This window comes from Pieris brassicae, chromosome 7 (genome assembly GCF_905147105.1).
Source record: "Pieris brassicae chromosome 7, ilPieBrab1.1, whole genome shotgun sequence".
In the NCBI taxonomy this organism is placed as follows: domain Eukaryota; kingdom Metazoa; phylum Arthropoda; class Insecta; order Lepidoptera; family Pieridae; genus Pieris; species Pieris brassicae.
The window spans coordinates 2670493-2687579 of NC_059671.1; the positions used below are offsets into that span (position 1 = coordinate 2670493).

At 33.2% G+C, this 17087-nt stretch overlaps 2 protein-coding genes across 2 annotated transcripts; both read right to left on the minus strand.

Annotated features, from left to right (window-relative positions):
* Nucleotides 1-226: 226 nt before the first annotated feature.
* LOC123712204 (leucine--tRNA ligase, cytoplasmic-like) lies at nucleotides 227-9301 on the minus strand. The gene is made up of 2 exons (XM_045665201.1): nucleotides 9041-9301; nucleotides 227-343 (listed from the first exon to the last, which is right to left on the minus strand). Exons 1-2 carry the CDS (start codon nucleotides 9236-9238, stop codon nucleotides 227-229), a joined length of 315 nt encoding a protein of 104 aa, XP_045521157.1. The 5' UTR covers nucleotides 9239-9301.
* Nucleotides 9302-12938: 3637 nt separating this feature from the next.
* Nucleotides 12939-14031, minus strand: LOC123712191 (leucine--tRNA ligase, cytoplasmic-like). The gene is made up of 2 exons (XM_045665182.1): nucleotides 13913-14031; nucleotides 12939-13178 (listed from the first exon to the last, which is right to left on the minus strand). The coding sequence occupies exons 1-2, from the start codon at nucleotides 14007-14009 to the stop codon at nucleotides 12970-12972; spliced, it is 306 nt and encodes a 101-aa protein (XP_045521138.1). The 5' UTR covers nucleotides 14010-14031; the 3' UTR covers nucleotides 12939-12969.
* Nucleotides 14032-17087: the final 3056 nt, after the last annotated feature.

Below are 17087 nucleotides of genomic sequence, written 5' to 3' on the forward strand. Positions count from 1 at the left end.
CTGTCAATTCAAGTGAATCCTTAGAGAATATTTCCTAGAATAGTAAAAACACTGGACCCACTGAAAATGACATAAGCTTGGATTTATTTTAACCATTTTTTTTACTAACCTTTAATAGCTTTAATCTCTTTAGCGATCTTGGCTTTAATCTTCTCAACCGTATCCCCATCTACCAGGGTCACAGAAATGGTAAACAATCCACTCATCGGTGTGGGGTTGGTGAAGGTCACTTAAGTCCAGGTACCGCAATAACGTTGACATGTGGACTACCAGGCGCACAGTCTTCTATCGTTTTTTCTGGAGTATCAGGACTGTCTGTATGTTTGACTTCGATTGCGTCAAGCTGTTGATTCAGAAAATTATACAATAATCCAATTATTTAAACAAATCTCCGATGACAGATAAAAAGTTTTGTAATAAATTGATTTTTTTTTAGACTATCTGTATACAATAAAGTACAGGTTTTTCGTTTACCCATTCTACTGTCCGTTTTGGTTAACGACAAGTTCAAACGTGTTTTGGGTAGAATTGTTTTACGTACTGTTATAACTGTTTATGAATATAGCTTTTTAAAAAAACAAAATATGAATTTGGAGCAACCGTCTTGAGTAAGGAGTAGGATACAACTAACTGGGGTTAGAGCGGATGTTGGTTTTATAGGAAGCAAAGTGTTTATGTGTTGAAAAGGAATAATGAAGTCAGCTCTAAGGCTAACAGAATAAGGGTGTAACATCTCCTGGGGTAAGACTAAACTTCGGGGTTATAATTCGAAGTTTAGGAAAAGATATACTCTATAGGTGCCTTCTGATGCTAGGTGCTGGGATATTTTTTGTTTGATTAATTTCAGGATTAGAGTGATGGGGTTGTATGGATTCTTGAGATATAGAAGAGGTAATAGGGGTAACTTGAGTTATAGGTAAGTCACCAAGTTGTGATTGAGAGGATCTAGATAGGAGACGGCTGCGTTTCTTTATTATAAAAGAAATCTTAAAAATACAGTACATTAATATAATTCCTATGATTATATAGAAAATGATTGAATACTGAGTCTCGTATTTTAAAATTGTATGTTGATTTATAATTTCATCAGCGGTAGCTGATATGACCTTTGATTTTGATTTAAGTTCGTTTGCATAAGTGTCTAAGTTAATATTTAATAGTTTTAAAGGAGCCTCATTATTCAATTTGTTTACAACCTTATCGAAATTACAACATGAATCATTAATTAGATTGAAATCTGATTGTACGTGAATATCTGTGGTATTAAGAGAATATACTTTTAGCTTGGGAATTAATTTCGTACCTTTACAATGTGCTTTACAGTTAATGGGGATTTTAACAATTCCAATGCCGTGTAGATTTTTCTCGATTACATTTTGGTTTAAGCATTCTATAAACAGTTTATTGGTATGAGATTGTATATAAAGCCAATTGTTATTATAAAGAGTTTTCCAAATATCTACTGTACCATGTATGAATTCTATTTTACATTGGTTTGGGAGTTTATTAATTAAATTTAACAGGATTTCAGTTTCACAACTAGGGTTTTCAGTTGTTGAAAAGGTGTTCATGATGTCACAAATATAGTTGTTGAGATTAACAAATTTGCAGGTATTAAGACTATCTAAATGACAATATTCTGACTTGTCTTTGGTCACTCCGATATATTTAAAACTAGGAATAATAAAACTGAAAGCGGTTGGATTAACATTGCTATAGGGCGTTGGTAGTGCTATTGTTTCATATAAATTAAAACTAATTGGAGACACTAATGGAATTCTTAGAATAAAAATGATTTTGTTATTAAAGCTATAACACGTTACACCGGATACATTCATTAACGAGTACATGTTGTTTAATTCTAATTCTACTGGGAACTTATAATCTACAGGTAAATGTTTATAATAGTCAACGAGTTCTAAGTACAGTTGTTTGGGCGTTAAGATGGCCGGATGAAGGATGTTTTGATTACTGAGAATGATCGCATAGACAATGTCAGAGAGTTGAAACGACAATGTTAGCATGGAAGCTTCTAAGCTGTTTATTATAGAATTAATTTTGGATTTTACTAATATTTGATCGGAAATTACACTTAAGTTTTTTATATGTACTGAGAATTCGTTGATAGCGTTATTAAGATTGGCTTCGTTAATTTTAATTTTATATAAGGTTTCATTAATTTTAAATAGAGTGGAACTAGTGACTAATATGTTTTCTTTTATTAAGGAGGCCAACCTTTTTTCATTATTTTCGCTATTACGTATTGCGTTATCATATCTGATAGCATCGTCCTCATTTAGGGTGCCAAAAACTATTTTAGCAAGGGATCCGATGCCACCAAGCCAGGCTGATCTTTTATGTCTGTTGCTGTCCGTTAAATGGGAAATAGAAGAAAACTCATTAACTAAGTCATGGTATCTGACTGTTAAGGGTTCTAGTATGTTTTGACATTCTAGATTGTCTATTGTTTCTAATTGTAGTTGTCGACATATGTATTTAATGGTAACTAAAATTGAATTTATATTTCCTAAGTGTGGTTCTATGTGGGATATATCGAGAGGTGATACAATATCTAAATACCCAGTGTTTATGTTTAGTTTCCCAATCGGGTCAAAATACAACCCGGGACTGTGAGTGATTGGATGTATGAATTCTCCGTAGGCCAATATGCTGTAACGAAAATATTATCTTAATAAATGTAATTTATATGGTTAATAAAATAAGATAATATAGTAAAATTAATAATAGATTCTAACGTTATTAACATTATAATATGTTATAGTCATGTGAAACATTAGCGGGTTTCACTTCACCGAAATGATGTGTGACATGACGTCTGTTAATAAGTAAGGTAAGGTTATTTTTGCCGTTTATCCTTATTATTTTATAAGGGCCTTTCCATATAGGGGAAGGTGCTTTTCGGAGTCTTAAATGATTTTTAACATAGACATAATCGCCTACTTTATACGTTATGGGTCTGGTATGAGAGTCGTAATATTGTTTTGACCTTTCTTTAGCTTTCGTGATATTTTCGAGGGCTTTTTCTCTTGAGTATTTTAATCTATGAGTTAGCATTTTGAGATACTCAGGGTATGTGGTATCAGGATTTGTATTATATATTGAATCAGGAATAGAGGGTTTTTGTCCAAACAAAAGTTCGTAAGGGGTGTAGTTAGTAGTACAATGAACGGATGTATTATAGGTCATAATAGCCGTGTATACATATCTAGGCCAATTATCTTGTTCTTGGTTAACAAATGATTTGAGGTATTCCTTTAACGTGGAATGACTACGTTCTAGGGCGCCTTGTGTTTGTGGGTGGTAAGGGCTTGACCAGAGTTGTTTTATTTTCATGAAATCACAAGTTTTCTTGAAGAGGTTTGACGTAAAATTTGTACCTTGATCCGTGAGAATACTTTTAGGTATACCGAAGAGTGTGATAAAATGTATTAAACAGTCACTTGTTTCTTCGGCGGTCGTGGAACGGATTGGATATGCAACGGAAAACTTTGTGAGATCATCTTGTAGAGTTAGTATGAATTTTATCTTTGCAGTTCCTGATTCAGGTAATGAACCTACTATATCCATTGCGATGCGTTGGAAAGGAATAGTAGAAGTAGTAGTAATTTGCATCGGTGCTCTGTTTAATTTTCTCAAGGATTTATTTTCTTGACATGATTTACAGGATCTTACATAGTTTTCTATATCACTGCGCATGCCCTTCCAGTGATATTTTTCCTGGATGCGTTTGACCATGCGAATAGTGCCTAAATGACCTGCGATAGGTATGTCATGATTTTCTTTTAGAATTTTCTTTATTTCAGAAAGTGAAGGGAAAATAAGACAATTTTTATGAATAGTAATGAAGATATTGGAATTATGAAATAGAATTAAAATTATATTATACAGTTTTGTGTATATATGGGATTCGAAAGGATCTTTAAAATTAGTAATACTTATTTGTTGATAAGATTTAGAGATAATTTCATCACGTAGAGTTTTTAAGCTAATGTAAATATCTTCATAAGATGAATTGTCGAAATGGTGAACTTTTGTAAATAATAAATATATGATCTTATCGCGAATATTTAACAAGATATAAGAATATAGAGTTCTTTCTTTATTTAGGAATTCTTCTTTATTTGTTAGTTCCGAAAGTATTTCTTCGACATAGGGATTGCTATCATCTAAGTCGATTGAAGTTGGTATGATAATGACTTTGTCGGAACTTTTAAGGATAGACGATAGTTTGATTCTAGAATTTTAGCGTTAGACTCAAAGGTTTTGGATTTTGTTAACTTAGAAAACTGTGAATAATTTCCATTGAATAGTTCTTGAATTAAAGGTTCAGATCGGTCTGAATCTTGTGTAATAGGAGAGTCAATATTAGGAATTTCAGGGAATTTAGGAATGGTTAATTGGTCGGTTTCGGAGTTATTTGGATTACCTGTATCTGGTTGAGATTCCAGGTTTAGGAATTCATCTAAAACCTTTTGAGGGTCGATGGGAGAATCGGATATGTTATCGATTTGGATTTCAGGGTGTGACATGGTTTCCATTGGAATGGGTGACATGAAAGCGTCATCTGGATTAAATGATGGTGGAGTGACGAGAAGATCCATTAGTCCCGAATCTAGTGTGGCGTCTTGAGGATTTGGAATGTTACTAGGATGTTCTATAGGTAATATAGGATTTACGGGATAACGGGATAAGGCGTCGGCGGCGGAATTTAGTTTTCCTTTTTTATAAATGATTTCATAATCGTATTCCTCAAGCTTGAGGCGCCACCGCTGCAGCTTACTGGAAGGATCTTTATGATTGAATAGCCATTTAAGTGGTTTATGATCTGTAATGATTTGGAATTTTTGTCCATATAAAATGTCTTACAGCCAAATATGATAGCTAACAACTCCTTTTCAGTTGTGCTATAATTGGATTCACTTTGATTGAGAGTTCGGGATGCGAAAGCAATAGGTCTTTCTTGACCTGTTGATCCTTGTGAAAGGACTACTCCGAGAGCATGGTTAGAAGCATCCGTTGTAAGAATGAAAGGTTTCGTGAAATCAGGATAGCACAGGACTGGTGCTGAAGTAAGTTTTTCTTTAAGGAGTTCAAATGTTAATTGTTGTTGATTTTCCCATGAAAAGATTTGATCCTTTTTGAGGAGAGAGGTAAGGGGTTTTGCAATGTTTGAGAAGTCTGGAATAAATCTTCGATAATATGAAACAAGGCCGAGGAAAGATTTTATATCTTTCGGATTTTTAGGAATTGGGAATTTTATTACAGCTTTGACCTTGTCTGGATTTGGCTTGACACCGTCTTCGGAAATAATATGCCCAAGATAACCGGCTTCGCGACGCAGAAACTCGCATTTGTCTGGTTGTAATTTGAGATTGAACTCGCGCATTCTCTGGAAGATGGATTCGAGATTTTTTATATGTATATTAAGATCAGGAGAGTAGCAGACTATGTCATCTAAGTAAACAAAGCACCTGTCTCCTTGGAGTCCTGACAATACAGAGTTCATCAGCCTTTGGAAGGTTGCTGGGGCATTTTTCAGTCCGAATGGCATTCGACAGAATTGAAAATGACCTTCAGGTACTGTGAAGGCGGTTTTGGGTTTATCCTCATTCTTAAGTTGGATTTGGTGAAAGCCTGATGCTAGATCTAACGTGGAGAAATATTTGCTACACCCAAGTTGGTCAAGGATTTCTGCAATCTGAGGAATAGGATACGTGTCGCCTATTGAAATATCATTTAACTTACGAGAATCTATAACAATACGCCATTTTTGTACGTTAGAAGCATCTAGTTTCTTGGGTACCACCCAAATTGGTGAGGACCATGGGGAATTAGAAGGTTCAATTATGTGTTGTTTTAACATCTTGTCGATTTGGTTACGGACTTCGACTTTGTGTATTTATGAAACGGAACGGAAAACGATATGTTTTGGTATGAATTAGAATGTCGGTGGTTGTTCTAATCTCATGTCTCATGGCATTAGTATATGTGAGGTTTTCGTTTGGAAGATGAAATATATCCGAATAATAAGAGCATAGTTGGAGAAGAGCTTCTCTTTCTTCATTATTTAAGTGAAAAATTCGTAGTTGATTTAAGACTTCCTTGGTTCTTTGAACAGTACATTTGGTTGTACTAATATGATTAATAAATATTGTTGAATATTTATTAATCATATTAGTACAACAGTTTATAAGTGTCTATAGGAGTTAAATTAAGATTAAAATTTGATTTCAGGTTTATAGGTTCCTCTGAAATATTTAGGACTGATACATTAATTCTTTTATTTTCTTTTACAGTTACTAAGCAGTTAGCTACCAATAGGTTAGGATAAATCTTTTGATCTAGGATTAAACCTTCTTTTAATTTAGGATTGGAAATAGAGCATTCGATTATAGCTTCGGTTCTTGGCGGAATTAAATAGATAGGTTCATTAAAAAATAGTTTGGTCGTAATTTTACCTATATAGAGTAAGTCCTTTGTGTAATCTATTTTACAGCTGAGGGCGTTAAGCATGTCGGAACCTATGATACCATCGTATGGTAAATTAATATTATTTACAATGTGAAATTTATGAGTCAATGTGGAATTTGAAATTTTTAGTTTTAACTGAAAATGACCAGCTGTATTAATAGCTTCGTCTGAAGAATCGATTCCTTTTATTTGAATAGATTCTTTAATGATTCGGGGTTGTTTCTGAATTGATATGTTTTTCAAAAGGCTTATCGATGATCCAGAGTCTACTAAAAGGGATAATGGGATATCAGATACTGATGAATCAACCAAGACATGAGGTAAGAGCGTTTTCGAAGGGTCGCTGAGTATTTCATAGGATCTAGTAGGCTTTGGCAGGTTAGTGGTACACTCCTGCGCAGATACAGAGGATTTAGTAGTTGGCAGGTCAGAGGTTTTACTCTGCTGCACGGATACAGAGGATTTAGTAATTGGCAGGTCAGAGGTTTTATTCTGCTGCACGGATACAGAGGATTTAGTAGTTGGCAGGTCAGAGGTTTTACTCTGCTGCACGGATACAGAGGATTTAGTAATTGGCAGGTCAGAGGTTTTATTCTGCTGCACGGATACAGAGGATTTAGTAATTGGCAGGTCAGAGGTTTTATTCTGCTGCACGGATACAGAGGATTTAGTAATTGGCAGGTCAGAGGTTTTATTCTGCTGCACGGATACAGAGGATTTAGTAGTTAGCAGGTCAGAGGTTTTACTCTGCTGCACGGATACAGAGGATTTAGTAATTGGCGTTGAGGGTGTCGATTTTCGAATTGAAGGTCCCGCACGACACCGGGACGAGACGGTTACTCGTTTTTTGAATCAGAATCGTAATCGACCGTGTCGTAACCCTCGTTTGAGTCGGAATTTGAGTTGTCCTGTTGAATAAGGTTATGGACACGCTGAGGTGTCCTTGGATTTTGAGATTTAAATTTATTATTATATTCCCTCTTTCTGCAATTTTCTAAGGTATGCCCTGAATTTTTACAATATTTGCAGAAAGGAATTGGTTTCGGGTTTGAAGAAGTAGGAGGAGGATCGGATTTGTGAATTGAGACTTTAGTAAATTTTTCTTTATGGGAATTTGTTTTGAATAGGAATTGTTGGATTTTTTCTTCGGAAGTGGCGATGTTGATAGCTTCGTTGAGCGACTTTGGAGATTTACATCTAACGATGTTGGAGATTCTTGGGGACAACCCCATTTGAAAGTGATGGAGGGCTAATTCTTCCATAGCCGCGGTTCTGCCATACATTTCCCTATTCTTATGCCCGTGGTTGATTGATATTTCCGTTAATAATTGTGAAAGGTATGTTTCTATTCTAAGTGCATATTGGCTGACGGGTTCATTGGCTAACTGTTTACACTCTTGCAAGTCTGTGAGTAAATGTGTGTAATGTTTTCTTTCGCTAAACTGGGTTTTAAGAAATTCTTTGAGTTGGGGCCAATTCGAAAATTCTTTAATTGAACAGGCTGTTTCTGCTTTACCCTCTAATTGGCAAAGAATGAATTTAAATAAGATTTCTTTTTGATATTCTGAAGCTAGTTCGTAAGCATTATTACAGTTTGATAGGAATGAATTTAATTTGTTTCTAGAACCGTCGAATGGTTTAATGAATTTAAGTAGAATTGATAACTCTAATTCGGATCTAGTTTGTAAAATTGTAGGTGAAGGTTTCTTTTTTGATCTGGTGATAGGTCCAGGAGGGGGAAGAAGAGCGTTTTCATCTTCTGTGTCAGTGATGCAGACTTCGGGTTTGGTACCACCCGGGCTTAGTGTTCGGCTTTCCATTTTAATATTACACACAAAATAAAATATACACAGAACTTACAAAAGTAAATAGAAAAAATAAAACAATTTAAAATAATATGACCAAAGACTTACAGAATATTTAATGTCTTGAGAATGGATAGTATAAACATCCCGTCGAGGTTGTTGCTGTAGTTGATTGTCACTCTCGATGCTGATGAGATGAATTGATATTAATTTATGGTTGTTGCAGATTTACGGGCACTTGAATAAGGTTGAGTTGTTTGCAGTTATTTATATATATTCCTTTTTTTCTTAAGGATGGATTTTTCCGATTAACTCCTGAATATGAATTGCTCTCACGTGTAGGAAGTGGTATTGCTTTTAGATAAATGGGCACTTGCACTTTTCCACTTTTTAAACTTTTCACACGCGTAACTTAGAGACGAACCGAGGATTTATTTAAAAATCCCTTTGCGCTGCCACCAATTGTTATAACTGTTTATGAATATAGCTTTTTAAAAAAACAAAATATGAATTTGGAGCAACCGTCTTGAGTAAGTAGTAGGATACAACTAACTGGGGTTAGAGCGGATGTTGGTTTTATAGGAAGCAAGGTGTTTATGTGTTGAAAAGGAATAATGAAGTCAGCTCTAAGGCTAACAGAATAAGGGTGTAACAGCACGCTAATCTTAAATTGCTTTGCACAATGTTTAAGGACACAATAAATAAATCAAGCGAAACTAATTACGTTATAACAGTATAGTTACCCCATTTAACTCCTTGAGAGTACTCAAAATCATATGTTGCCACTTCGGGTACTCCTTAGCGACCCATATCACCGCCTTATTCGGCTTCCGCTCCGGTTTGGGCGCTTCGCCTTTTTTAGGCTTTCGGACTGCGCAGTGATTCTTGAGGTAGATACGGAAAGAATGGGCGGCCTCCATTAAATAGTTACTGGCTTTCATTGCCACTATATCAATGTCACCCGCTTTTTTTTCTAGCTGGTCGGAAGAAATGTAGGCCAATTATTCAAGAAGGAAACAAACTATTCGCCAACGGGCCCACATAACGTACGAGTACGTACGTTAATTTGCGGGTATTAATACCATAACCGCGTTCTGATTTAAGTTAACGCCGCACTCGAGTTTCTTCCGCGATTTAAACTAAATGCTAGACTAATACTTATATTGTAATTAGTATAAAATAATATCGCAGAAAAAAGCCGTAGTGCGGCTGTTACAGAATGAATTGAGCTTTTACATATGTATATGTCCCTGTTAATTATGAAATGATTAGAAAATTGCAACATTATATCGTATTTTTATGTCAACAAATAAGTTCCGAGACGGTTTTTATGTTAATTGATTTATTTTAACCTTATTTTATCAGAATGTTTTCATTAAAAATTGCTTAGGTTAGCTATTGTTGTCGTTTAAAGGAAATAAATCTTACCTACCAGTATGTTTTAAATCTCAGTACATTCTGTAATCAATGTCAAAATCTCGTCTTATTCATAAACCTTTGGTAAAGGATTTTTGTCATATATTTTATATAATGTCCATTCGACAATAGATAACTATTTGGCCGCAATTATGGCAACAATGGTGTCTAGTTAAATTTGGTTTATTTTTTAACTTGTGGAGTTTATTCTCGAATATTCTAATTGTATGGAATTATTAACACCTGCACTCTGAACTTACTAAAATGCTACTACTATAGGACCATTATAGACGCTTCTTAGTAGTTCTATAAAATTCAATACTCTATCGAAAAGCCTATTTGACAGATGACAGTGAAAAATAAAGTATTGTTAAGAGTAATCTATCTAAAACTAGACTTTAAAAGGCGTTAAACAGTAAAATCACTGGTATAATAATAATTTATCTAAAAAAAACACAGTTAAAATATAGATTTTTATATGTCAGTTACGCGACACAGAACAGATTAGTCGAATCGACAATGACGTATACATGTTGATAATATCTTGTTTAATATTAATACTATGGAGTTTTATTTGCTGGTTTTTTTTATAGATTCATAATACGTATTTATATGAGTAAAAATCTCAATAATTCCTCATGTGTTTACAGTGAGTCATGCGACGCCATCTTGGCCAGAAAAAACATTTTGGCGCGTTTATGATAATAAGAATTGAATTTGTAGTTTAGTGAATATTACGCTGAAATGGTTTTTAAAATCTTGTCAAATATCTCGGTGTTATTTAGAAGCAGGTGAACTCGTGCCAGCAGTCTTAACAATACTTTGGTAGATTCAGGTGTTAAAAAGTCTAGGTAAAGCAAGCTAACCAATTAATTATGAGTATTCGAGGATTTACTTAATTTTAGAGGTAAATGCGAACGCGAATATGGAAAAGTATTAGGAACTATACGGCGACAGAGCGCATTAAAATTAAACATATAAATGTTTTATTTACTTAGAACATAGATTTTACATAGATCTTCAATTTTAACGATAAATTCGTACTTATGAATTTTTTTTTAATATGAAATCTTGGGATTTCATTCATTTATGTATATAAGTGTGATTTGATTCAATTCTTTTTTAAACTGAACGTATGTTTTAGTATTATATATCACATGAACGTTCCTATAAAAATAATACCGTTGATTATATTACTAGACAGATGATGAGATTTCTATGTAAAATGTGTGAACACATATGTATTTTAAAAGTTGTACGCCATAGATAAATAAATTCGCAAAAAATATTCAAATTAAGAATTCCATTAATTTTTTAAATAATTATTTAACAAAACAGGAATATAAAAGTTATTGCTTGATTCTCATCAGATATAGTTATGTCAGTAAAGAGGCCTGATTCTCGTGACTGGAAGGACTTTTCTAAATAACATAATCATTTTTTACTTTATTGCTTTAATGTTGCATGACCATGAATGCCAAGAGCGGAGTTTTCACAGCATTCAAATGCATTTATATTATTTATGTTATAAGAAGTGTTTTATGGCAATAAAAAGTCTTTATAGTACGCAAACCTGCGTGGATGGATGAAGGGATGTCTAAGTCAATATTGGTGAAATTTTTTGTGGCCATTTCTTTTAGTTTTTTGGTTCTATTTAGTGCCTTTTTCACAATAGACATATTTATGGTATCGTGAGAAACACAAAGACTGAGTTACGACCTAAATGCTACTTTATGATCCTTATTTACGACATTCCAAAATATATTTTCTTACTTATTAAGCAAGAATTTTATTCAAAGTCAAAGGCAGTTACAATTTTTCACTCATGTTTGTCGTCTCGAAATAGTAGATTAATTTTGCATTTTAAATAAATTTAGTAATACAATGGAATCTCTATAACTCGAATGTCAAGGGAAATGCTAACGAGATTTTCAACTTAACAAGAACTTAGATACATATGATTTGACTGCTGAAATTTCGACATACGAAGCCGCGATTTCTATGTGTATTTTTCCATTTGTAGAGTCGAATTTGAATCACAATTCAAATAAGTTTTGTTGTATATATTTTTACATATTAATGAAGTAAACTGTACACTAAACAAATCCGTTATTTTGATTTAAACTACGTACAATGACAATAACAATACTCCGAACCCCGAACATTCTTTTTAATTGTTATTATTTCGGGGAATGCCAAGTAAGACGTCAATATATTTTATTAACTCCGACTTGTCCGTTTTTAGAGAGTATAAATATGTATTATCAATATTTCGTAGGGAAATAACATTTTGTTCGAGTAGCAACGTCTAAATAATTCGAGATACCGCACACTTAAAAGGTTCAGCGGAAAGGAATGGCAATTTTTTTGCGACTCACTGAGGATGTCGATTTAACGAGGTGCGAGTTATACAGATTACACTGTATTTTGTTTAATCAAATTGTTTGTGGTAAATCAAGGATCAGCCCTAAATCACAGCTATGGAAATCGTTTTTTTTATTTGTGTTCGCATAGCCAGCGACCGCCGGGGATCGCCGCCATATCGTTTTCGCGATGTTAAACATTTTTATGTGAATAAACGTTTATATGTTATTTAAATATAATATAAAATTGCAACTCTTTTATTTTTTAACCCATTATAACTCCTTGCGACTATATAATCAAATTTTAATAAAACATTTAACATGAGTCTGTCCGACTGCTGTAATGCACTCGTAATCGATTCGATAGAAAGTAAAAAAATATCATCACAATGCCAATCTAGTGTTATACTCAATATGTCGGTGTTTTACGCAATATGTGTGTGTGTTTAAGTGTGCGCAATTACCATATATAAATTATTTAAAGCGATTTTTTTTTTGGTTTATTTGAATTCTTGATAACTAATGCGATGAGACAGAAATGAACAAAACGTAAATCTATAGCTCTTCTGATGGCAATACTATATTTCGTCATTAAATACTTTATGCAGATGCATATACATTCGCAAAATGCTTACTTACACATTGATGTGCCTAAAGGCATGTTGGAAATTCACAACTGTATTCAGTGCTCACAACAAATAAACTAACCAATAAATTTCTAAACTTGACCGTAAAAACAAAGATTATTTTTTTAATAAAATTGTTCAAAGAGTTTTAGAAACTTTTCTTACGTTTCTTACCACTTTTCGAAGCATTAAAATCTCTAAACAAATAAAGGACTAACAAAATAAAACACTTATTATAAAAATAAATAAATATATTTCTGAAAACAATCACTTATCATAAGTATACACAAACTGTAAGCCGACGTCAATATTCGTTCCGTTCTGAACGAGTTCTATACGCGACGCTTCCACGTGTACGCGTATACCATCGCCATTGACGAGTTCCGCGCATTTTGTCACGTGATCGCCTGCTACTGGAATCTTGCGAGGACCTAACGCCGGATCAAGATATCGCCACAGCTTTAGAGCATTTATGTCTGAAAGTTAATAAAAAATATTTTCAGGGTTTTCAATTTAACTATATAAATATAATAGTTATTTAACTAAATTAAAGATTTAAGCTTGCGCCTGGTAGATATACCACACACACTACAGCGAGGAAATGCTGCCACAGGGACCAAATTTGTTTTAATTTTCTATTTATTCATTTTGAATTATTAATATTAATACTATGCATGTTAAAAATATTGTAAATACTGTATTTGTGTGTTTAAAATAAATTGTATTTTAAATTTACATACTAATAGTTATTTCTTACTATCGTAATCAAATAATTTGACAGTAAACTAACGTATACATAATAATTAACACACAATACATAGTGAGACAATTAAAAAATTACAGCTGACTGCTTTATACTTCCCAGCAATAGATGGCCTATATATAACCTTTATATCAAATTTATTTGACAAGTTCATGTAGCAGTCGCTGAACCCGACTGCTGTGAAGAAAAGTCGAGTTGTGTAAAAAATTGCGTTTATATTTCAATAGAACTAACTTTATCAAATTTTACTTGCATTATTTCATTACACAAAAATATTATATTATTATAATACAAACAAACACAGAAATTGTCCTATTTGCTTTTAAGCCACAAACACTCTGTCAATTCAAGTGAATCCTTAGAGAATATTTCCTAGAATAGTAAAAACACTGGACCCACTGAAAATGACATAAGCTTGGATTTATTTTAACCATTTTTTTTACTAACCTTTAATAGCTTTAATCTCTTTAGCGATCTTGGCTTTAATCTTCTCAACCGTATCCCCATCTACCAGGGTCACAGAAATGGTAAACAATCCACTCATCGGTGTGGGGTTGGTGAAGGTCACTTAAGTCCAGGTACCGCAATAACGTTGACATGTGGACTACCAGGCGCACAGTCTTCTATCGTTTTTTCTGGAGTATCAGGACTGTCTGTATGTTTGACTTCGATTGCGTCAAGCTGTTGATTCAGAAAATTATACAATAATCCAATTATTTAAACAAATCTCCGATGACAGATAAAAAGTTTTGTAATAAATTGATTTTTTTTTAGACTATCTGTATACAATAAAGTACAGGTTTTTCGTTTACCCATTCTACTGTCCGTTTTGGTTAACGACAAGTTCAAACGTGTTTTGGGTAGAATTGTTTTACGTACTGTTATAACTGTTTATGAATATAGCTTTTTAAAAAAACAAAATATGAATTTGGAGCAACCGTCTTGAGTAAGGAGTAGGATACAACTAACTGGGGTTAGAGCGGATGTTGGTTTTATAGGAAGCAAAGTGTTTATGTGTTGAAAAGGAATAATGAAGTCAGCTCTAAGGCTAACAGAATAAGGGTGTAACATCTCCTGGGGTAAGACTAAACTTCGGGGTTATAATTCGAAGTTTAGGAAAAGATATACTCTATAGGTGCCTTCTGATGCTAGGTGCTGGGATATTTTTTGTTTGATTAATTTCAGGATTAGAGTGATGGGGTTGTATGGATTCTTGAGATATAGAAGAGGTAATAGGGGTAACTTGAGTTATAGGTAAGTCACCAAGTTGTGATTGAGAGGATCTAGATAGGAGACGGCTGCGTTTCTTTATTATAAAAGAAATCTTAAAAATACAGTACATTAATATAATTCCTATGATTATATAGAAAATGATTGAATACTGAGTCTCGTATTTTAAAATTGTATGTTGATTTATAATTTCATCAGCGGTAGCTGATATGACCTTTGATTTTGATTTAAGTTCGTTTGCATAAGTGTCTAAGTTAATATTTAATAGTTTTAAAGGAGCCTCATTATTCAATTTGTTTACAACCTTATCGAAATTACAACATGAATCATTAATTAGATTGAAATCTGATTGTACGTGAATATCTGTGGTATTAAGAGAATATACTTTTAGCTTGGGAATTAATTTCGTACCTTTACAATGTGCTTTACAGTTAATGGGGATTTTAACAATTCCAATGCCGTGTAGATTTTTCTCGATTACATTTTGGTTTAAGCATTCTATAAACAGTTTATTGGTATGAGATTGTATATAAAGCCAATTGTTATTATAAAGAGTTTTCCAAATATCTACTGTACCATGTATGAATTCTATTTTACATTGGTTTGGGAGTTTATTAATTAAATTTAACAGGATTTCAGTTTCACAACTAGGGTTTTCAGTTGTTGAAAAGGTGTTCATGATGTCACAAATATAGTTGTTGAGATTAACAAATTTGCAGGTATTAAGACTATCTAAATGACAATATTCTGACTTGTCTTTGGTCACTCCGATATATTTAAAACTAGGAATAATAAAACTGAAAGCGGTTGGATTAACATTGCTATAGGGCGTTGGTAGTGCTATTGTTTCATATAAATTAAAACTAATTGGAGACACTAATGGAATTCTTAGAATAAAAATGATTTTGCTATTAAAGCTATAACACGTTACACCGGATACATTCATTAACGAGTACATGTTGTTTAATTCTAATTCTACTGGGAACTTATAATCTACAGGTAAATGTTTATAATAGTCAACGAGTTCTAAGTACAGTTGTTTTGGCGTTAAGATGGCCGGATGAAGGATGTTTTTATTACTGAGAATGATCGCATAGACAATGTCAGAGAGTTGAAACGACAATGTTAGCATGGAAGCTTCTAAGCTGTTTATTATAGAATTAATTTTGGATTTTACTAATATTTGATCGGAAATTACACTTAAGTTTTTTTATATGTACTGAGAATTCGTTGATAGCGTTATTAAGATTGGCTTCGTTAATTTTAATTTTATATAAGGTTTCATTAATTTTAAATAGAGTGGAACTAGTGACTAATATGTTTTCTTTTATTAAGGAGGCCAACCTTTTTTCATTATTTTCGCTATTACGTATTGCGTTATCATATCTGATAGCATCGTCCTCATTTAGGGTGCCAAAAACTATTTTAGCAAGGGGTCCGATGCCACCAAACCAGGGTGATCTTTTATGTCTGTTGCTGTCCGTTAAATGGGAAATAGAAGAAAACTCATTAACTAAGTCATGGTATCTGACTGTTAAGGGTTCTAGTATGTTTTGACATTCTAGATTGTCTATTGTTTCTAATTGTAGTTGTCGACATATGTATTTAATGGTAACTAAAATTGAATTTATATTTCCTAAGTGTGGTTCTATGTGGGATATATCGAGAGGTGATACAATATCTAAATACCCAGTGTTTATGTTTAGTTTCCCAATCGGGTCAAAATACAACCCGGGACTGTGAGTGATTGGATGTATGAATTCTCCGTAGGCCAATACGCTGTAACGAAAATATTATCTTAATAAATGTAATTTATATGGTTAATAAAATAAGATAATATAGTAAAATTAATAATAGGTTCTAACGTTATTAACATTATAATATGTTATAGTCATGTGAAACATTAGCGGGTTTCACTTCATCGAAATGATGTGTGACATGACGTCTGTTAATAAGTAAGGTAAGGTTATTTTTACCGTTTATCCTTATTATTTTATAAGGGCCTTTCCATATAGGGGAAAGTGCTTTCCGGAGTCTTAAATAATTTTTAACATAGACATAATCGCCTACTTTATACGTTATGGGTCTGGTATGAGAGTCGTAATATTGTTTTGACCTTTCTTTAGCTTTTGTGATATTTTCGAGGGCTTTTTCTCTTGAGTATTTTAATCTATGAGTTAGCATTTTGAGATACTCAGGGTATGTGGTATCAGGATTTGTATTATATATTGAATCAGGAATAGAGGGTTTTTGTCCAAACAAAAGTTCGTAAGGGGTGTAGTTAGTAGTACAATGAACGGATGTATTATAGGTCATAATAGCCGTGTATACATATCTAGGCCAATTATCTTGTTCTTGGTTAACAAATGATTTGAGGTATTCCTTTAACGTG